This window comes from Procambarus clarkii, chromosome 37 (genome assembly GCF_040958095.1).
Source record: "Procambarus clarkii isolate CNS0578487 chromosome 37, FALCON_Pclarkii_2.0, whole genome shotgun sequence".
Lineage (NCBI taxonomy): Eukaryota > Metazoa > Arthropoda > Malacostraca > Decapoda > Cambaridae > Procambarus > Procambarus clarkii.
The window spans coordinates 24,469,882-24,493,405 of record NC_091186.1 but is presented as its reverse complement, the minus strand read 5'-3'; the positions used below and the strand labels follow the sequence as shown (position 1 = coordinate 24,493,405).

General features: G+C 40.2%; 1 protein-coding gene across 2 annotated transcripts in view; it reads left to right on the top strand.

Moving 5' to 3' along the window:
- The window catches only part of Bre1 (E3 ubiquitin-protein ligase Bre1), a 35,132-nt gene extending 11,654 nt beyond the window's left edge, over positions 1–23,478 (top strand). For both annotated transcript variants that reach the window (XM_045754625.2, XM_045754626.2), the window contains exons 8-19: positions 138–311; positions 1,815–2,072; positions 4,389–4,505; positions 11,897–12,055; positions 12,951–13,114; positions 14,165–14,303; positions 15,004–15,132; positions 17,606–17,797; positions 18,990–19,182; positions 19,492–19,586; positions 20,581–20,709; positions 21,561–23,478. In XM_045754625.2, the coding sequence (XP_045610581.1) occupies positions 138–311; positions 1,815–2,072; positions 4,389–4,505; positions 11,897–12,055; positions 12,951–13,114; positions 14,165–14,303; positions 15,004–15,132; positions 17,606–17,797; positions 18,990–19,182; positions 19,492–19,586; positions 20,581–20,709; positions 21,561–21,710 (1,899 nt within the window). In that variant the 3' untranslated portion in view covers positions 21,711–23,478. The remainder of the gene's footprint in view (positions 1–137; positions 312–1,814; positions 2,073–4,388; positions 4,506–11,896; positions 12,056–12,950; positions 13,115–14,164; positions 14,304–15,003; positions 15,133–17,605; positions 17,798–18,989; positions 19,183–19,491; positions 19,587–20,580; positions 20,710–21,560) is intronic.
- The last annotated feature ends 46 nt before the right edge of the window (positions 23,479–23,524 follow it).

Genomic DNA, 23,524 nt, shown 5'->3' with positions numbered 1-23,524 from the left:
CAACATACAGAATACAGATATTTTGTTCAAGATGACTATGTTTAAATTCAGTTGTATATCATGTATCCTCAGAGGTATACATTAATATTGATCAAATTAAGTTCTTATGGTATGATCATTTATTTACATCTTTGCAGTTGCGGCAGTTACCGGAAAGTGTAATAGTAGAAACAACAGAATACAAATGTCTACAGTCCCAGTTCTCTGTGTTATACAATGATTCCATGCAGCTTAAGACTCAGTTAGAAGAAACAAGACATCAGTTACAAAATAGCAAAAATGCCCACTTACGCCAGATTGAACAGATGGAGGTCAGTGTTTGCTACTCATATTTTAAATATTTTTACTTTCCTCATGTTAACCACCCTCACTGCATCAAATATAGCTACAGCCACAAGAAAAATTCCTATGAACATATTATGTAGTTTTAGTGAATATATAAGAAAATGGATGTTTAGCTTGAAAGCCCTCTCAGGAGAGCTCGGTTGTGTGTGCTCTGGTGAAGTCAGTCCTTGAGAAGTGTATTAAGACCCATGCTGACCTATTAAGAGCCAGGACTAGAATCTGCCTGCCTATTATGAGAGACAGTACAGATTATCATCTGCTTCCTGGCTGCGATGATGAGGCATTGTCCTGCTGGCACTTCTGTTGAACCCAGGCACAGAAGAAAGACTTGAAAGACTGATGCAACTTTCTCAAAAGCTGCTTCAGTCTTTCAAGTGTCTCTTAGGGTCTTACCCCTTTATGGCTGTTAATACTGCCCTGTTCACTCCTTCCCTTCACTGCAATGTCAGAGCTTAATAGCACCACGCTCAGGTGCCCATGTTGCCATTGGCATGGATTGCGAGGGACCAAAAGATGAGTGCATATTTGGTGCAGGTTCTCAGTGTGTGTGTGTGCTGTTTAGTAGATATTATCAAGGGATTGGGTGGATTTTGGTTTGTCGTTCTTTCTTGATAGCTGTCTTTCGTTCTCTTCGGGAGTCCATGTTATCACTGCCCATTGTCCACTGCCTCATTTTTTCTCATCTTTTTTTTGTGGCGGAGGATGTTACTTGGATTATTATGGCAGCATGTGCATCTTTCAGCCTCCTTAACTAAGTGTTGTATTTATGCTGCACTTGGAGGTCCCTGTTCCATCCTCTCTCTGGACTAGGTCTTGCCTTTATCACACTCCTGGGTGAGGTAGAAGTTCTGGAATACACATGCTATTTTACCTTCACACCCGGGCAGTTGATGGATTTCTTTCCCGTCGCTGCCCTCGGGGTACGCTCCGGTGATAGTGTAGTGGATGGGTGCCTGAGCTACTTTAGGCATGCTTCACTGGTTGCTGCACGATTACTTTATCTAGTACTTGCATGTAATGTGCGTTACCAAGACCAGCCTGTAGTTTGGGGCTTCCTACCTGTCCCTTTCTGGAAGATCAGTAATATACATGTGAACTGAACAAAACTCGGTAATACTTTTGTTTCGGCCTGTTGATCAGTTTATACATGTTTTCTAAATGCTTAGGCCTAATCTTTTCGAGCATCACAATCAATATACTGTACATCATTTAACTTTGTAAATATTTGTCTTAATTTTTTAATTTTCTCAGGTGGAATATTATAGTGTTGTCATTAGCTTTATAAATATTATTCTTCGATATATTACTATTTTTAAAATCGAGAGAATGGGAATCCGAATGGCAAAAAAAAATTAAAATTAAAATACAAATTGTGTGTACCTTTGTTTTGTATGTTGAGTTTTTTAGTGCCTGACATTTCACTGAATGAGGTATAAAAGCATGGTTAAATATAAAGGTAAATATTACAGAGCGAGGAACTAACTATTCAAAAGAAATTACGCGCTGAGGTTATTCAGCTTGAAGACATGCAAGCCCAGGTGCGTAAGGAGTACGAGATGTTGAGAATAGAATTTGAGCAGAACCTTGCTGCAAACGAACAAACGGGACCCATTAACAGGGAAATGAGGCACCTTATCACCTCCTTGCAGAACCACATCACACAATTGAAAGGGGAGATTCATCGTTATAAGCGAAAATACAAGGAATCTGCCACAGAGAGTAGTAAGGTGAGTTGCTTTTACTTGGATGATGTACCATACCTCTTCCTTTATTGTATTATATCCTCATTACTTTCTTAGTATTTATTACTTGAACAAGATTACATCACGAATACAAATTATTCTATATTCAGGACCCCCTTTTTATTCTCTCAAAATCATGTCTATTTAGTGTCTCACACCCACCGTACAAGTAAATGCAAATCAGCAGTCATATTTATATAGTATAAATGTACAGAACCAAAAGAGAGAACAAGAAGAGCCAATCTCATGTTTACTCCTTGTAGTGTCCAGGCAGACTTGGGCTCTCCTGGTGAGTTGTAAGGTGAGGCTATAGAGCACAGATGGTGGCAGAGATTGCGATGGCTGGTGGCTGTAGCCAAGAATGGAGAGTCAGCTAGATTGAAGCAGATTAGAAGAAGTGTTGTTTCTTTATGCGTTGTGGTAAGAATGATCTCTCTGCTGTAGTCAGGCAGCCTTAAATTCCCATCGGCCTGACTTTGCTTAGGACCAACACTGCTCGTTAAATGGTTGATGGGAAGCTTCTTGATCCTGGAAAATGCGTGGATGTCATTTCTAGCATGGCTGCATGGAGTAGCTGCGACATTTTGATGTGCTTCCTACAAAATAATTGAAATTAAATCTCTTGCAGACAGTATTGCTGTATTACCATTTCTGTACCTAACATTTACCATTGTGATCAGCTCAATACTAACTTTTCTACCTAAATCATTTTTGCTGGTTGCATCTACATTCCAAGTGGATGAAAAATATATTGACAAGGGAACATAAACAGATATGTTTCATTTGTATCTAGCTGTGTGAGAGCTGTCTAATATTGCCCTCTACTCTTATGATACAATTTTACTGTCAATGTATATGTTAAATAATAAAGAAGGTACATTATCATCACTAAAACTGAATTAGCACGGGCACACATTCAAGTCTGTGCGGATTTAAAACTGGATAATCCTGCCTTTTGCAAGTACTAAGCCATTATAACAAAATCATAGAAACTTAAGATCAAAGCCAAAATGTAGATGTTATGTATATTGACTTGGCAAAAGCATTTGATAAACGTAGCACTGGAATTCGTGATGTGTACTAAAAAATCACATTAATGTGACGTATCAAAGAGAAAGATCAGTAGGAGCTATGAGGAAGATTTGACCCTTTGCTTTGGGTTTTTCTAATAAATGGAGTAACCAAATAAACCATTTACCAAATAAACCAAATGTAACCATTTTCTAATAAATGGTTTTTCTAACCAAAGGAGTAACAAGCAGAGTTGTGCACTGACTCATGTTTGCAGCAGTCAGAAACTTTCTAAGCCAGCGTGTCATGGTTTTCAAAAGATTGAGTGGCAATGATGAACCAGCTAGAAATCACCGGGTTAATATCACACCAGATCTGTCTCCCAAGGTCCAAATAAAATAGAAATCAACTGCATATGCAAAGTTGGCCAGCTAGTACTGCCATTAGAAATCTGAATTCAGAATTATTTTGGACATTATATACCACAAAAGTCAGATCAGTTTTGGAATGTGCAGTACCGATGTGGAGTCCTTATCTTGCTAAACATAAAATGAAGCTAGAGAAAGTCCTTTGGCATGCCACTTGAATAGTATCAGAGTCAGAGAGGTATGAGTTATAAGTAAACACTAAAAGGATTAACCCTACATCATAGCCACCTCTGCAGCCAGAATCATAATAACTTGTGTAGTTACAGAAGGTTTTTAACTAGACTAGTATCACAATCGGGAGGGCTAAGATATGAAGGTTGGTTTAGAGGATTCGGCCACACAACCTTAGGTGAGAAAACAAAATGGGGGATATGATCACCACATTCACATTAGTTAGGGGGGAATAGACTGGGTAGACAAGGCCAGCCTATTTATATTGAGAGGTGGTAGGATATCGGTGGAAGCTGGTTACACAGTTGAGCACGAAGATATAAGGAAATTCCATACCCTGGTTGGCAAGGTGTGGAATGGATTGAAAAAGGTTTTAAAAAACTATTTCCATCCACATGACAGAACTGTAATGACAACATATGTAATAAGCTACCATGTTAAAAAGACTAGGTGAGGAGTGGAAGAACTCCTAGAACCCACTCCAGGTGTACTACAGGGGATAATCAGATTAGTTCTTCATATTACACCAGCCTAGGCTCTCCCAGGTATTCATTACCACCATGTTCTTATCCTGAGAGAGCTCTGGGATACATTCCTTGAGTTCCCTCTGTGAAGCATTCATTTTGTTAAAAAAAAAAATTTAATTTTATTTTCTTTTCCTTAGACTAATTATCAATTGTATTCTCTTCAGCTGAAACGAGAAGTGGAAGACTTGCATCAGAAGCTGGCCGTCAGACAGCGGAGTGCAAGTGTGAGCGAGCGTCAAGACAGTGTCAGTAGTGACCGAGGTGATGGAGGGAAGGAACAGGTAATCATACAATTGATCTAATTGTTAAATATACAAGTAGTTATGAAAATGTTGTTTTATAACTTTGCAAGTGTGTGTGTGTGTGTGTTTAAACCCTGTACTTTGTGTACCAGTTGGACACATCATGTTCATGATAGCTCATTAATACTTTTATGTACTGTAGTCACCATATCTGGAGCAGCTTTAGGTTAGGGGGTTTATAATATAATTTTGGAGGTCTCAAAAAGTAAACATTTGTATACAAGGTCATCATAAACCTTTTTAGAAAAAGTCAGCAAAGTGAATACAGTAGTGAATTCAGATACTCTCTCCACTCTCCATATACATACTGTGACGATAATCTCCTTCAAGAGATTGAGCCTGCTCTTCCCTCCAAAATTACGTCTTCACAATTATATAAAAAGACTATGGAAGAAATGTCCAACAACGACAACAACACCAGCACCAGCAAGGCTTGCCAGGGTGAGCAGAAACGTATGCAACCAGCCACCTGTTCGAACTCCAACCACCAAACTACCCGTTGATCGCTACGGCTCCGCTGATTGGTCGCCGGTCTGGCTGCACCTGCACTCGCCCCCCCATACTACCCGATGTCTGGGGTCGCCCCAACATCAGTCTTCAGAATGTTCCGTGCTTTCGTAGCCAGCACTCCTCCCAGCTAGACGTTAGCGTGTACTGAGAGAGGTGGTGGCTTTAAGCCAATATTCCAGCACCTCCCACTTACTGTTGTATTGCACTTCTTGTTATTTTGCCTTAACGTAACTTTTCATTGTGTCATTTAAGTATTCTTATTATTTTGATTGATTGATTTTATTATACATATTTGTTTGTGCATTATTTTCATGTTTTGATTTATTTAACGTAATTAAAATTTCATTGTTAAAGTTTTACTTGTGTTTTGTGTGTCTTCTCCTTACCTTACCACAGACGAAGTTCCAGTTTTTCTATTTTTTTTATAACTATGTGACGAGGCCATACCCCAAGCCTTAAACAGCCGAACACCAACGCGTTACCGTCACAAGTTATATGGGGGCCTGTCCTAGGAGCCTCACTCAGGTACTGGTGCCAAGTGGTAATTTATGGTAAGCGTATTTAACTCTGTTAACGTAGCTTTACTATTTTTCATTCAATTTCATTTTTTATAAGGTGCGGTGTATTGTGCATTACGAGAGTAACATATAGTGAAGGTGAGACAACTTTGGATTACGTGGTGACTGTAGGCCGCAGTCATACTCTTAATTGGTCATCTCTCCCTCCTTGTTATTACTCGTATTTACCATCTATGTCCCTTGAATATTTCTCATTCTGACAGATCATCATATTGGTACCCTGGTACTGTGGTCTGCCCCGGGTCAAGAGTACCCAATCTTCTGCAATCTGACTGTAGGAGGACAAAGAGGGCCATAGTTCCTCTAGCTCGAACTTTAGTTGCTGACTTGGGACCTCAGCAGCAGTTCTCGTCACCAGTTGACACCTCGCACCCCTACACGTCAGTCAGAGATGATGATACATACAACGGTAGGGAATTAGCTTATTTTTTCAGAGCACAAAAGTTCGCTAATTCTGTAAGTATCATATTAATTTCAGTGGGAAAAACTTGCTTTATGTCCTATAGAGACTTGGCAAGGTATGCCTACATTCTTGGACTACCAATTTTACTTTTGAAGCATTTAACTGTTTCATTTGTTTTCGAAACTTTGTTTCATTTGTTAGTAGGATTTTCTTGCCCTTATTCTCTTACATGAGTACCGGGTACAAGATTTCCTGCGCCCTTGATTTCATTTAATCATTTAATATCTTTCACTTAACGTTAATTGTTAAAGATCACACAGGATAGGTACCAGTTGCCACGTTGTCCTGTTTCTGACATTTCATTATTGAACATTCGTGTACCTTTATTTGCTAATTTCACCATGTTTCGTCTCCAAACTTTCCGTGCAAATCCAGCAGGTGAAATAGGAACTTTAAGTCGTGCCAAGAGGACTGAACTACAAACTCTTGCACATGAGTATCAACTAGAAGTTCCCTACCAAGCCAACAAAAATGACCTACACAACCTGTTGCTGGATTACTATTTAGAGCAAGGTAAGATAGACTCTGAAACTCATGAAACTTACTATATTGCAGAGAAAACTGACTTGGCAACGATGAAACTTAAACTAGAGCTGGCTAAGATTGAACGTGAGCAGCAAGAACGAGCGGCTGCCATAAGGAGAGACGAACAAGAACGTGAAGCTGCCTTGAAGAGAGAAGAACACGAACGTGGACTCGCCCTCCAGGAACGTGAGGTTGCACTACTCCAGGAGCGGGAACGAGTACAGCTTGAAGCACTCCAGGAGCGGGAACGCGTACAGCTTGAAACCAAACAACGCGAGTTGGAAATACAACGCGAACATGACAAGCAACAAGCGACTCTGGCCCTAGAGTGTCGTCAACGTGAAATCGCCTTGGAAACTTCCCACTTCACTCAACGCCAGCAAGCTACTGCCAATCTTCCCGTCAGTTTTAATATATCACATGCAAGTAAGTTAATGCCATCCTTTGTAGAAGCAGAAGTTGATGTGTTCTTTACCACCTTTGAAACCCTTGCTAATCAACTCAGTTGGCCTGTCGACCAATGGGCCACACTTCTCAGAGTCCATCTTACAGGTAGAGCTGCAGTCACACTCAGTACTTTGGCGTCTGAGAATGACTACTACACTCTGAAACAAGCAGTGTTGGACGCCTACCTCCTCTCTACTGAAAGTTATAGAAGGAAATTCCGTGACCACCTGAAGGCAAGTACCACTACCTTCCTCGAGTTTGCTAACACGAAACGGAGGTATTTCATGAAATGGCTGGAAGCAGCACATGTCTCTACTTTTACAGAACTCGTGAACCTGATGCTTGTTGAAGAATTCTTGAGACGTGTGCCGCCTCCTGTCCGCCTCTACTTAGCAGATAAAGAAGAAACCGACTACCTGAAGTGTGCTAAGTCGGCTGACACTTACAGCCTCATCCACCGGCTGACACCTGAACCATCCTCCAGTAAGAAGTCGTGGTACAGTTACGAGAAGGTGAGCCCCGATCAAGCTGGTTCACAACTGTACTGCAAGTATTGTAGACTCTATGGACATACCATAGACAAGTGTGGTAAGTCTCAATACAAGGGAACCACTGACCAACAACGACCCAAACCAACTCCTCCTAAGTCCGGTAAGCCTGTGATGAATGTTGGTGTTGATGTTAATGATCTTTCTCTTTTCAGTAACCACCTGTATACTGGAACTGTCTCTGCCAACGGTTCAAATCCGGAGGGACGTTTCAAATTGAAGATCTTGAGGGACACAGCGGCTCTACAATCAATCATCTTGAAGTCGGCTGTGCCCAACATAGTCTACACCGGGGAAACAGTCTTCATCACTGACCTCACTGCTACTACTCCATACCCTCTCGCCAGAGTCCACCTGGATTGTCCCTACGTGAACGGGAAAGTCCAAGTCGCCGTCAGGGAAAAGCCTTTTCCCATGCCTGGAGTGCAACTTCTCCTAGGCAACGACTTGGCAGAAGACCTGCAACCGACCAACCTGATCGTCATGGACAAACCCCAGGTGTGTAACTCTGTGCCAATAAATCCTATTCTCGAGTATGTTCCAGCAGAGGTTCAAGAGAGTGATGAAGTTTCTCCTCCGGTTCTCGTGACCACCCGTGCACAAGCCGCACGTCCACAGCCAGCTGACTCTACTGCCACCGCTGTCCCTCAAGACCCTCAGAAACTACCCCCGCATCTGACCAAGTTGGAGTTCCGTAAGTTGCAGAGGGAAGATCTTACTTTAACACCATTGTTTTTCCAGGCTGAGACTCAACCCGACAGTATTCCTGGGTTCTTCCTAGAGAACGACTTGCTCTACCGCAGATATAGACCCAGTAAACTGAAGGAGGAGGACGATTGGGCCAACACCGAACAACTTGTGATTCCCACCAGCCTGCGGCCCACTATTCTACACCTGGCCCATGGAGCATTCTCCCACTACGGCTTCAACAAGACTTACCATGGGATTCGCCAAGACTACTACTGGCCAGGTATGGTAAATAACGTCAAACAGTACGTAAAACAGTGTCATACATGTCAGATGGCAGGCAAACCGAACGTCTCCATTCCCAGAGCACCACTGATTCCCATACAGGTGCCTGCGGAACCTTTCCACAGACTCATAATAGACTGTGTCGGTCCTTTACCTCGGACCAGTTCAGGTAACGCCTACATCCTAACCATCCTGTGTCCTACCACCAGATTTCCCATAGCAGTTCCAGTGAAGAACATCACGGCTGCTACGGTTATCAAACATCTACTGAAGATCTTCACTCAATACGGATTTCCCAGGGAGATTCAAAGTGACTGTGGCACCAACTTCACCAGTGATCTCTTCAAAAGGACACTGGAGGAGTTCAACATCAAACAGGTATTGTCCAGCCCCTATCATCCTGCTTCACAGGGTTCTCTTGAACGTAGTCATCAGACCATCAAAGCACTCTTGAAAAAGTTTTGTAGTGAAACCTCAAAGGATTGGGATAAGCAGATTGACCTAATAATGTGTATTTTCAGAAGTCTCCCCAATGAGTCCCTAGGAGTATCTCCTTATGAGATGCTCTACGGCCGTAAGTGCCGTACTCCCCTTAAGGCTTTCAAAGACTCTCTCAGAGATGCCACCTTCAGTGAGCATCAGAATGTGCCCCAGTTTCTTCAAAACCTTCAACACATTCTAGAGAGAGTCCACCGCTTTGCTCATGATAATCTATTGAAAGCCCAGGTGAGAATGAAGACTCATTACGACCAGACCAGCAAAGTAAGAAAATTCAAGCCGGGAGACTTCGTCCTTGCTTATTTCCCTATCCCAGGTTCACCTTTACAAAACAGATTTTCAGGACCCTACTGCGTCAAAGAGTGCAGGAATAATAATAATTATGTGATAGAGACTCCTGATAGGCGGCGGAAGACCCAGCTGTGCCACGTCAACCTCCTGAAGCAATATAATGGTACTCCTCCCACTGTCTTGACTAATTATTCCACATTCACAGAACCCTACATCCACAGTGAGACCTTCCCAGCTTCTCCTCCCGAAAGCACTGACAAGGAGTCAGCGCTTTCTAATTCTGAAATCCTTAATGATCTTCCCAAATACTTTCAGGATAATCATAGTGCACCTCTCGTCAAGATCTTCAGAGAACATCAAGAGTTGTTCCGAGATGATCCCCAAGAGTGTAATGTTACCCAGCACGACATCCAACTGCTCCCCGACACCCGGCCGATTCGTCAACCCTTCTACCGAATCAGCCCGAGCAAGAAGGAAGTCATGCGTGCTGAGGTGCAATACCTCTTGGATCATGGACTGGCTACACCTTGTGAGTCCCCCTGGGCCTCACCCTGTATCTTGGTGCCCAAACCCCAAGGTAAGGTAAGGTTGTGCACTGACTATCGAAAACTGAACTCTGTCACTGTCAAGGATGCTTACCCCTTGCCAAGGATAGATGACATCCTTGATGCCATTGGTAGTGCCCAGTACTTGTCCCAAGTGGACTTGCTTAAGGGGTACTATCAAGTGTGTCTAACGGAGCGCGCTAAAGAGATATCTGCCTTCGTCACTCCTTTTGGACTTTTCAGATATGAACGCCTTCCTTTCGGACTATGTAATGCCCCGGCCACCTTTCAAAGAGCTGTCAACCGTGTCATCCAGGGCTTGGATAACACATACGCCTACCTGGACGATATCGTCGTAGCCTCCAACTCCTGGAGTGAACATCTGCTCCAGCTGCGACGTCTGTTCTCAAAGCTCCTGACAGCCGGCCTCACCATCAACCTGGGCAAGTCCACTTTCGCGAAAGGTAAAGTGCGTTATCTGGGTCATGTTATTGGGAGTGGCAGCATAGCTCCGTTAGACTCACACACTCAAGCCATCCTACAGTATCCACAGCCTACCACCAGGAAGCAGCTCCTGCGCTTCCTTGGTCTTGCCTCTTACTACCGTAGGTTTGTGAGGAATTTCAGTACAGTCGCCACACCTCTAATTCTATTAACCAGTCCCAAGCAACGGTATAATTGGACCATGCAGCAAACCGTTGCTTTCGAACAACTCAAATTCCTCCTCTGTTCTAACCCCATTCTCGCCTCTCCAGATATCACCAAGCCTTTCGTCCTTCATGTCGACGCCAGTGGTACCGGCGTTGGTGGTGTCCTGATGCAACTACGAGGCGAGGAGGTTCTACCTGTCAGCTACTACAGCTACAAACTGAAACCACACCAGAGGAACTACAGCACTATTGAAAAGGAGCTACTATCCATCGTCCTGAACCTCCAACACTTCGCTCCGTACCTACAAGGCGCCAGGTCTACCACCATCTTCTCAGACCACAACCCTCTCCGCTTCCTACATCAAGCCCAATTCACCAACCAGCGTCTTCTACGATGGGCTCTGTATTTACAAGACTTCAACCTGGAGATCCGCTATATCAAGGGTTCTGACAACACCATAGCCGATGCCCTCTCCAGAGTTTATGAAGTAGAAGCGACTCCATCCATTACTCCACCACATAACGACGTACTTCTTCCAGAACCGCAGGCTTCGGGGGAGAGTTGTGACGATAATCTCCTTCAAGAGATTGAGCCTGCTCTTCCCTCCAAAATTACGTCTTCACAATTATATAAAAAGACTATGGAAGAAATGTCCAACAACGACAACAACACCAGCACCAGCAAGGCTTGCCAGGGTGAGCAGAAACGTATGCAACCAGCCACCTGTTCGAACTCCAACCACCAAACTACCCGTTGATCGCTACGGCTCCGCTGATTGGTCGCCGGTCTGGCTGCACCTGCACTCGCCCCCCCATACTACCCGATGTCTGGGGTCGCCCCAACATCAGTCTTCAGAATGTTCCGTGCTTTCGTAGCCAGCACTCCTCCCAGCTAGACGTTAGCGTGTACTGAGAGAGGTGGTGGCTTTAAGCCAATATTCCAGCACCTCCCACTTACTGTTGTATTGCACTTCTTGTTATTTTGCCTTAACGTAACTTTTCATTGTGTCATTTAAGTATTCTTATTATTTTGATTGATTGATTTTATTATACATATTTGTTTGTGCATTATTTTCATGTTTTGATTTATTTAACGTAATTAAAATTTCATTGTTAAAGTTTTACTTGTGTTTTGTGTGTCTTCTCCTTACCTTACCACAGACGAAGTTCCAGTTTTTCTATTTTTTTTATAACTATGTGACGAGGCCATACCCCAAGCCTTAAACAGCCGAACACCAACGCGTTACCGTCACAATACATATATACTTACATACATATACATACACACACACCCCTTGTTTATTCTAGAATTTCTGTAATCGATTAATTATCGATCTTTACAGATGGTTAAGGAGGAAGGAAGTGAGTCGTGTGATTCTTCAGGTCCTCCAACATCCTCAAACCTGCAGTCGAATATGCCATCTGGTGGAGGAGCTGGTGGGGACGACAAGACAGCTGAAGGCATGGATATAAAGAAGGAAGATGGTGACGAAGAATCTAAGGTAATGTGAAAAGCACCGAAACTGTTCATTGCAGTTAGATAATCATTTACACCCTTGGTTCTAGTTGAGATATTTTTTACACTTGTATGAGTTCCTTGCATACAGTAGGTAAACAAACAGGTAAAGAAATTAATGCTTCCTCAATGAAAACTTGTGTCACCGACAGAGGCCTTAAAGAACACCCACTGGCCAAGGAGGTCACTAAGCAGCCTGTGAGCAGCCAGTGAAGCCTAGAATGTTTATAGTAGGAAATGTGCGGAGAGGCCAGACATCCAAGGTGTTAATACATTCCTGATTGTGACGCACAGTGGAAAGGTTAAAGTTGACCAATTGACACCATGTTGTTCCTTGATCCTTCGTCTCCCTCATATGAAGGTGTAGACAGCTGGAATAAGTTAATTAGTAAAATAAAGTACAGTATTATTGAACAAGTATTAACCTCACACACATGTACCATGCTCGATTCATATGGGTCATGAATGATTTGGCCCATATGATTTTCATATGAGCCATTTTGAATGATTTCAAAATGATTTGAATTCATTCATGGCCCATTCATATGGGCCATGAATGAATTTGAAATTCTTATATCGAGAAAGATAAACGGTTAAAAGATGTTAAAGAGCAGTATCAGCTGAAATTTTACCATTACCAGTACTGCAAAAATAGGCACATATCAATTATGGGGTTCAGTCCCTGAACCTATTATGTGCCTCTGTAACCTTTTACAGTACTGCCCACAGGATGTGTATGGGGTGCATTATAAGTAAACTAAACTAGCTAAACATCAGTACCAGTACCATGACCTTGATACATCTCTACTTTTAAGTACATTATGAATCAATGTTTTGACCAGTTGTCAGACATGTTCTTAAGTCTTCATGTTATTTTGCAGGATAATGAGGATGGTGACAAGAAAGATGACAAGATCAAAAAGGAGATCAAGAAAGAAGGGAAAGATGGAAAAGATGGAGGCGGTGGGAAGCAGGGTGGGGCTGCTGCTCCAGCCAAGGACTCGAGGGAGAGTGAAATTATCCGTAACTTGAAATCTGAACACAAGTAAGTGTTAAGCTTCTTGATTGCGGAGACATGTGCAGTACCTTTGGGACAAGCTCCATCAAATAAGAGGAGTTTTATTTCCCAAATACAGTACTGTATGGATCAATAGGAAAACAAAAAATAGTTTGCTAAAGCCAGCATTGTTGTTTTAGTGTTGGTGGTTTGAGTGTATATACTGTACAGAATTATTATGTTTTACATTTATATACAGTACTGTATTGTCTTGAAAGTGTAATAATATTGTGTGCGGTACAAGGACAGTACTGTATTAAGAGACCATACCTGAAAAGGACAAATTTCCTCTGATTTGACTCAAAAACTTTGGTAGAAGAGATGAAAATACAGCCAAGGATACTGTTTGTTCATGATATCTCTCACACAGTGTAAAGCAGGTCTGGCTTTTTATCATAAACAAAAGCTTTTACTCAAAAATGGATAAATACGAATCATTGAAAGAGTCAATAAGCTAACATTATGCATTATATAGTATAGTTAGTTATAACCGTCTTGTATGAACTCATTCTTAAAATAGCGAGAAAATCCGTAGGCGCCGTGAGGAGGGTCGGAACCTATGATGGTGTTCACACGTCCCACAACACCCACCGCAGAGGTTCAAACCCTCATCACGGCTCCTACGGATTTTCTCATTGATGCAGTTACATTAGTGTGATTACTGTGTCTTCAAGTAGTGTTGGCATTTTAGAAAAGGTTGTTGATAAATAACTCGTAAAAAGTATATTTTCTACATAATAACATTTTATTTGAAAAAAAATAAATTAGAATTTCCTTGTACATTATTTTCTCTCACTGATGCTTGTTTCCTCTGGGACATCCATTTAAGTTGAATCTATGATGGGTGAAGTCTTTTTCAAATGCACCCTGTCTGAACTGTCTTCATTCTCCATGAAGGTTGCTTTCTCGTATACACCAATAGTGCCCTTACCATGAGTTGAATTTTTTTACTTCACTTATATTCTCTCATTGCACATACTGTACAGTAGGTGTATTATTGTGTAAAGTAGTTAATTTCTTTCCTATCCCTGTCCATAGGAAAGCTGTTAATGACTATCGAGAGTTGAAGCTATTGTTAGATATGTACAAAGGTGTGGGAAAGGAGCAGCGTGATAAGGTTCAGCTTATGGCAGCGGAGAAGAAGGCTCGGCAAGAAGTAGAAGACCTTAAGGCACAGGTATTTGCATAAAAAAATATATATAATTTTAATTAATTTTAGCTTCATTTATTTAATGAAAATAATATTAAATATTATGAAAAATATTAATCCTAGTTATGCAAATATCTGGAGCAGGTATTTTTCACGTGCATTATATTATTTTAAATCGGTAATGTATGGGCATTTGTTGTCCGTGTTTGTACCCACACATATCCAGCAGTAGTGTTTCCTGTTTTGGGGTATTTGCTTACATATATTTGTCCTCAATCATTGACTTACACAGCATAATTTTTTGTTTAGCTTTGGCTGCTCAGTCATTTAGACACGTTCTCACTCTGGGACTTTGTGAAACACAAGCTTGGGTCATTCAACCTTTGTTCATCTTGAAAACAATTGGAATGTTATCTAACACCCTCATTACACTTATCTGGAGAATGGGGGGTAGGTTTTTAGAGGTAGGTCATTGAGGGCTGTATTTTGAATTCTCAAAAATTCCTCCAAATGTTGTGCCAGGGGCATTGGAAAGAACCTTGCTTCTTCAAAGTTGAGAGTTCATCACTCTAACCTAGGTTAGTGTTCACAATATCCCGTGGACAGAGAGCAGTTGAATGACCTGCTCAAAATTAAGCTTGTGGCTTACACTTGTTGAAAGTGAGTTCTTTAATGTTTTTAAGGAAATTGCCAAAATGTGCTAAATTTTCATCCCACTTTTCCCCAGGTTAAGAAACTCCAGGAGAGCAAGCGTGAAGAAAGAAAGAAATTAGCTGATGAAGAGGCCATTCGCAAGATCAAGCAATTAGAAGAATCTGTTCATCAGCTTCAGAGACAAGTTGCTGTTCAAAAACAGGTGTGTACTTGAACATTTCTGTATATTGAATTGATACTTAAATTATTATATATCTTGAGAGGGTTCTGGGAGTTCTTATAATTCCCGAGCCCGGCCTGGACTTGTGATGTGTACTTTATTATTTTATAATATGAGAGAAATACCATGGAACACATAACAACTTAAGAATCTGTGAGAAACGAACTGAAAAGCTATAACTTAAGCATTGTTGGTATGGAAAGCTTTTTGAAGCTCCCTTAATCAGCCTCACCCTGCCCCATCTTCAGTTGCCCAATTCTCTAAGAAGAAACTGTTATTTGCATGTTTGATGTCTTATTATAATTATTATTTTTAGCTTAAGCTTTTAAACTACTGACTACCCAGTGGTGCCCGAGTCAAGCCTGTGCCCAGCCTCTCTAATATTTCCCCCCACATAAACTTCCCCCTCTCCCCTTCCCCATCTCCCTTCATACACACCCCTCCTCATTTCTTCCAGCATATACCCTCCCTGTTACCCCTTCTCCCCCTCTCACACACCTTCCCTATCCTTCCTCATCACTAACCATTTTCACAGCATACCCATCTCCACTTCCATCCTCCCTTATCACCATCCATTTTTACTACACACTAGCTACACCACTGTAATCAAAAGTATGTGCTCAAATAGCAAATCTCATCTGAACATTTATTTTGCATGTCAGTACTGTATCTGAATAAACAAATTTTTAAATCAATGCTAAACTATACAAGTTTTGGTTGCACATTTAATATCCACTGACTTTGTGAAGCGAGGTGCAGAGGCCAATGCCCCTTCAAGTGGGGCATAGTGGCCTACCCTGACCACCCTATGAGACTGAAAATTACCAGTCATCATGCAAAGTTGTTTGTGGCATGCTCCAAGAGGCTGACTTCCAACTTTGGATGGATAAATAGATGGACTTTCTCTTTTGTAGATAGATCGATGTACATGGCGGTGACTAGTTCTGACTGTTTTTCTCCTTTCTTCCCTCCCCCGTCTAATTCTCCCATTCTCTCTACCTCCCTCTCTTCTGTTCTCTCCTGCCATCCCTCCCTCCCATTCTGCCTCATGTTTTCTCCTTCCTTACTGTTTTCTTTCCCTTCTGTTCTCCCTCCTTCCAACCTATTCTCTCTTCCACCCTCCCTACTGTTTTGTCCCTTTCCCTCCCATTTTCTTAGTGGGCAAAACCTGCACAAATACAGTAATGGTAAATCAACATTATATACTTTGAATCAACGTTAATACCAGCTTCAAAATCTATTGCTAATGTTCTATGGACAATTAAAACCCACATTTCAGGCTTCATAGGTATCATTGGTTGTTGTAATAGGAGCCAATCTTTCTTAACACTTTCGCTCACCCCACACGCCACCCCTCAATAGTGCGATATGGGACCTAGGGTGTCACAGGAGCGCGCGTAAATTCTGAAAAGTGTATACTCTCTTCAACTTTGTCACCTTAATTCTCGTCCTACGAGATTAAATTTGGCATCATTGTGTTCACAATAGAATTCTCTACAGCACTAAATGCATATAAACTCCAAAAGCCCGGCTAATTACCTGCAGCAAACAGTGAAAGTGCGAACGAGTTTCCCAGGAGCGCGCAAACGCGATAAAATGTTTTCACTATTTTCACTCTGGTCACCTTAATTTTTGTCCTAGGTCTTTCATTTTGGTCTCAATGGGTTCGCAATAGAATTCTCTAGAGGAACATTAGCATATAAAATATAAAACCTGGTCATGCTCCAACCGCCGACGAGTTGAAGACGGGCCACGCGTTAGCCGGGAGTGAGCGCTCAGACGCCTTCCAGCTCACTCCCAATTCCCTTCCTTTTCAAGCCTTTCTTTCGCAATTTTCTTCCTGGAAGGGCCTTGTTCATGATCACTATCCATCGTGGAGTAAGGGTAGATAGTTTCTAAAGCCGCAGTAAGAAATATTGCCACGGAAAATAGCCGAAATGTTCACACGTTTGAGATGCGAGGGGAGGCGACATTGGTCACAACAGTGGAGCGAAAACAATGGGCCCACGGCATGTGCCAAGCCACCTGAGGGCCACGAGGCTCAACAAAGAAAATGGGAAGACATCGGCGCACATTTTAAAACCAGTCCCCAAAAAATCGGATAAAAACCTGATTTTTGGCGATTATTTAAAGTGGATGACGCAGTGCTGCGTCATCCCCGGTATTACCGACAGTAAACCGATGACGCAATGCTGCGTCATGCCCGGGCGAAAGTGTTAAAGAAGCCCATGGAGTGTCATGACCCCTGACTCCCCCATCCCCCAATCACCCTATGACAGTTACCATACAATCAAACATCACCCTGCAAAGTTTGGTGAGGCTGGCTAGTCCCAAGCATCTGTCCCACAACCTCGAATACACATTTTCTCTTGTATAGACAATGTTCCATCACTTTGTTCCATTTTAACATCGTTTTTGTTATATTTTTAGTTCTATTATTTTTATTGGATTTCAGGAAGAAGAAACGTTATTGAATGAGATGGAAGTGACGGGACAGGCCTTCGAAGATATGCAGGAGCAAAATATACGCCTAATTCAGCAGTTAAGAGAAAAGGACGATGCCAATTTTAAACTTATGTCGGAGAGGATTAAATCGAATCAAATTCACCAGCTGGCTAATGAAGAACGTAATGTTTTGCAAGAACAGGTAAGCTTTAAATATAATAACAGTACTTGTATTGGCAAATCAAACTGGAAAGATTTTAACAAAATTAATTACAGTATGCCAAAGACAGTTAATACTGAATATTGCTATATATTTCTGCTACAGTATATTTTATTAAATTTTAAAATATCATGTGAAAAACTTGTGGAACACAAGATACTTGCAAAGTAGCAAAAGGTTCAAAAATGCAGTTTTTTTAAATGCTTTCCAAAGAAAATAAATTACTTGAATCCTCAGCTACTGTAAGTAAGTTTACTGCAACCTTCCTTTTCTGTGTTACTAGAAACTAGAAACAGAAACATTATTTAGTTTCTAGTACAACATTACTTAGTTTCTAGTACAATAGAGTTTGTAACTGGCAGTCATCATGTCTTCTCATTCTCTTGTTCTCTCTGCATTCCATAAGAACAGATGAAACTACATAAGGCTTATAGGCCTTTGTGCAGCAGCTCCAATTCATACCCAATTAAACTCCAAACTCATTCTTTTATATATTTGGTCCATAAATATATTGTACAACCTAATTCACAAACCAGTATTTGCCAATTTTGTTTTAATCTAAACTCATTCAATTTGTATCAGTTAATAAGCCTGCAGCCCTCAATACATTTATTATACATAGGCAGCTGGGGGATGTCTGCCTGGAGACTGAAAAGAAGCCATCTCTCATTAGCTTTAATGTTGACAGCTATTGTTGCAAAAAACATCATTTAGCCTAAGATGCACTCTAGTATGGGAAAACTGTAATAGGTACTTCTGTTCGAAGGTATTATTTGACGAGTCAACATCTTCAGATTTCTTTAGGCTTAATTTTTAGAGCAAGTTTTAATTATAATAAACAGCTGAGATATGGCCACATTTTGGAAGTACTTGACAGGGAAGGAGAAAGTGAGGAGAACAAGCCAGTGATCAGTGTGTAAGGTGAGGTAATTATCAGGAAGTGCACTAAGCTATATGACCATATAGCAATCAGTGTGACATGTACAGTAAAGAATACAGTACATATTAACCTAGTTTTATAAAGAATTAATATATGGTATTTATACATTTTGTAATCATTCTTGTACTGGCACTTTAGTAACCAACTTGAATATGTTTCCAATATTTGTCACCATACTCGGTATTTGTATTTGGAAAAGTAAAATCATGATTTTTTTTTTTTAAACCCACACAGACAAATACACTTACAACTCAAGTGGAAGCGCAAAACCAGGTTGTTCGGAAGTTAGAGGAGAAGGAACGCTTATTACAGAACAATCTGACAACCGTTGAGAAAGAGCTCACCCTCCGTCAACAAGCTCTGGAGATGCACAAACGCAAGGCCATAGAATCTGCTCAGTCTGCTGCAGATCTAAAGCTACATTTAGGTAAGTGTAATTCTTTGAGATGCGTAAAGACTTGTTAGAAGTGCTGTATTTCAACCAATTCCTTGCTCTGCCATACTTTGTTGTATATAGCAGAACAACAGTTAATATATTGTGGGAAATTTGGGTATATTATTGAGATAGATAAAAGGCTATCTTAGGTGATAGCCTATGAAAAGGTGATGTTAAGCTAGCCTGGCTCATATAAGTGAAGCAGTTGCTCTTGCTTCCTTTCACCTTATGTGATGTAGACACTACATGCAAGGTAATCCATAAATTTAAGATAATTATTACTACATTTCTTATTGACAGAGAAGTACCATGCACAGATGAAGGAGGCACAGCAAGTGGTAGCCGAGAAGACGATGGCTTTAGAGCAAGAAGCTTTTAAATATAGAAGAGTTCAGGTAAGAAGGCTTCACTTAACATGGATCTACGTATTGATTTGTGGTGAATACTTTGACTGTAGCTGTATATATTTTGAAACTGACTGACTTTAGTTTGTCCCATATTGCTTATTACAGAGTTTAAGAGACTTGATATAACTCATTGTTTGAATGTATTACTTGTACAATACTGGAAACTGTGTATACACAGAAAAGTGTGTACTCTTGTATATACATAGGTATTTAAAATAAATACACATATGCTTGTGTATACAGTTAACTTTGAGGAGTAGAGTGCTTGTCTAATCTATTTAGTGTACTTTACTGTATTGTCACCTGGCAAGCTGTTAAATATGTTTACATCTCAATTAAAATAGTCTTTTAATTAATTAATAGTCTTTAAAATTAATTAAGTCTTAGTGAAATCATTTTGCTGTGAATTTTAATTTATTTTACATTATTTGCATTAAATCACCTTGTATTCTATTAAGGTTGTATAAATTTAGTTCTTTTAAACGTTGTTTCTATGATTTATTTCCGATTCATGATATCTTCATTGCTCAGTGTTGAACTCGTTCCAATTTGTGTCTGTCTTTTCTCAGATATGGTGACCAAAACTGTATGCAATACTTAAGAATAGAACGCTCTATTGAATTATGCAGAGTTAGCTCGATCTTTTCCAATCAAATTTTCAAAGATCTGCCAATTAAACCCTGAATTACATCATCTTTATATCATCTGCACATAACATGCCTGGCTGTAGGGTGTTAGCCACAATTACTATAAGGCCTCTTTATTTATTTATTTTAAATCTCTTACTCAAATAGTGGTGTAGCTTTGATTCCTAGTTTTGGTGTCATCAGCAAATTTTGAAATTGAGCGTTGCTCTTTTATAGGTAGAAGCGATGTATTGGCCTTTGCTGTTTTATAGGTAGGGAGGGGGTTAGCTGGATAGGTAGGGAGGGGGTTAGCTGGATATATCAGATATAAACTAGGCTGTAACAAATTTTTACAGGAAGAAATTGCAAGTTTGCGGCGTAAGGTAGAAAGAGCGAAGAAGTTTGAGATGGTTGATCGAGCTGATGAAGTTTTAATGGAGGAGATACGAGATTATAAAGACACACTCACCTGCCCATCTTGCAAAGTAAGTACAGGAATTGCAGTCACATTTTTTGCTACATTATCCTTTAAACACGAGTTGTGTGGTTAGAAGATCGCCATTATCCCCTTTTCCTACTGTCATGAAGCGAGTAGTCTAGGAATAATCTAGAGATAGTTGAATAATTAGGAAAAGAAGGATAAAGATGTTAGAAACTTCAATATTTCTCATCCATTCTTATCGTGCTAGTGTACAGTATGTAGCTTTACAGTGTGCAAACACCGCCACACTTGGCACCTATCTACAAAATCAATTGGTTATTATAAACAACTTGTTTAAACCAGAGGGAGCCACGTGACAGAAGAGAAGAAATGGAAACTGGGTTAAAAAGAGTAACCTAGACAAATTGCAGGCAAGTAGGACAACCCAAAATATAGAAAATAGTAGTTGTAAGATAGGTAAGGTCCAACAAAGACCAGTGAAGGATTACCTTCCAAAGAGGTCTTCCAGTAAAGTATATACTGTACTGGCAAGGATAAGAGTAAGGAATTCAGAAAGGCACAGCTGGGTGCAGGCGATGAGTCACAATAACACGTGGCTGAAGTATGTTGACCAGACCACACACTAGAAGTTGAAGGGACGACGACGTTTCGGTCCGTCCTGGACCATTCTCAAGTCGATTGTGAGAATGGTCCAGGACGACAATCGACTTGAGAATGGTCCAGGACGGACCGAAACGTCGTCGTCCCTTCAACTTCTAGTGTGTGGTCTGGTCAACACACAGCTGGGTGTTCATTAATTGGGACATGAGTAAGGGAGAAAGAGAGGAAAAGCAGTGGGGGGATGGAAAGAGGGACAGGAATGATGTGTTAATACTTGCTTTAATACTGTTGCAGGTTAAAAGAAAGGATGCAGTACTGGTAAAGTGCTTCCATGTGTTTTGCTTTGACTGCCTGCGTACACGGTATGAGACAAGGCAGAGGAAGTGTCCCAAGTGTAACGCAGCCTTCGGAGCAAATGACTACCATCGTTTATATCTGACGTAATTTTGATAAATGTAAGAAATGTTAGAAGTTTTGCAGTTAGGCCTAAGCTTTATATTCCATATGTTCTGACAATTTGTATGGATTAAATGTTATTGAGATTTACATGTTTGTTTGTTCAAATTTCCTTGACAGAGAGTAGCAGATGGAATAACCTTGTAATTGTTGTTAGTTCCATTCCACTTGGTGAATGCTTGTGTTTTCAGCTCTTTTTGCAGGAGCCACGATGCCTAATGGATGGGTTGGAGTTGTATATACAGTATACAGTACTCCCAAAAATTACTATAGGTAACTTCTTATGAAAGTAGAAATTGAGGTAGAAGGTTTGTATTTTTTTAATATCTAATAATAAAAGCATATAAAATTAATTTTAAAATGGCCAAGAGGGACTTACATGTCCCCAAATCAAGATCGCCTACTGCATAGCCTCTACACCAGTCATTTTGCTCCTTTTCTGCCTTCTCAGATAGGTGTTGAGGTCTGGCTTTTGTATTCTTTAGGTGTAAGAATTTTATACAAAAAGCAAAAACTAGAGAATAATCGGAACATATAATAGTATAATTTTTGCGAGGTGCAGATATTAAAATTTACAAAATACTGTACAATGGCTTTGTATTTCAGATAAAAATTTATAGACAAAAAAGTTATCTACCAAAATTTGTGTGTTTAGTTTTCAAAATCTTCAGTACGGTTAGTAACTATGACGTTTTCCAGAAGTTAAAGAATGGAATTGAAATATACCTGTAATATGGATAAATTTTATGTATTATGTTTGTTAATGAATTACATATTGTTTTGTTTCCCCCATATGAATTAAATTATGACTTTGTTTAAATCACAATTGTTCAAACTAAATTACATAGGGTGCTAACCCATGTAATATGTAACCACATATTATGTTATCAGATAGGATTAGTGTGATCAACTAATTATCAGCACTGTGATAAATTTCAACTTAAGATGATCTTGTAAGATTATGAGTCAATTTAATGAGAATTGATAGACATCCTGAATTTTGTTTTAGTGTGCCCAAGAAGTCGAGTACGAGTCCTGGGAACATGTTTCTTTTGTAGGTGTTGATGAAATGTTATAGTACAAGTTCGAGGAAAGTCATGATAAAAGAATGTGTTTATTTTAGGCAGGAGATTCTGCATTAACCTCCATACTGCAGGGGCACCACATGCGAGTCTTGGTATACAGATAGGTTGGTATAGAGTTTTGCTGTGCAATGCAGGTTCTCATAAACCGGTTAAAACTGTGCAGGTTTTGGTGTGCAGATTAGGCTCTGCTCATCCCTCCATGCTGCAAGTGAAGCAGTCAAAATAATATATATTTATTTTATGTACAGAGCAGGTTCTCTGTGGACCTTTCAGTGTATGACACTCAAGATCATGGTGTACAAACCCAAATTTTTCAATTATTTTTATAGCAGAAAAATACTTCAGTATAGTACATAGCACTTGTTTGTATAAGCCGCCCAATGGCAGTAAAAGTTATAAAAAAAATGGTCGTCAGCATTCCAGGTGTGTAATTGATGCATCAATAAACCAGTTTAACATATGAGTGAGCAATGTGTAAACACTTACTGGATATATTTAGTATCTCATTTATTTATTCCTACTGGAAAGTGTACGTTTTTCCAATTATTATATATTAATTTGTTCTACATATAATGTGTATGTGTGTGTAAAGAAGTCTGTATGCATTATGGTGTTAGAATTTAAAAGTGATACATGAATGAAATAAACTTTTTTATTAATGTGCAAGAAAATTAATTATTTACTTCACCTCTCTTCACTTGTTTTACTGATAATATA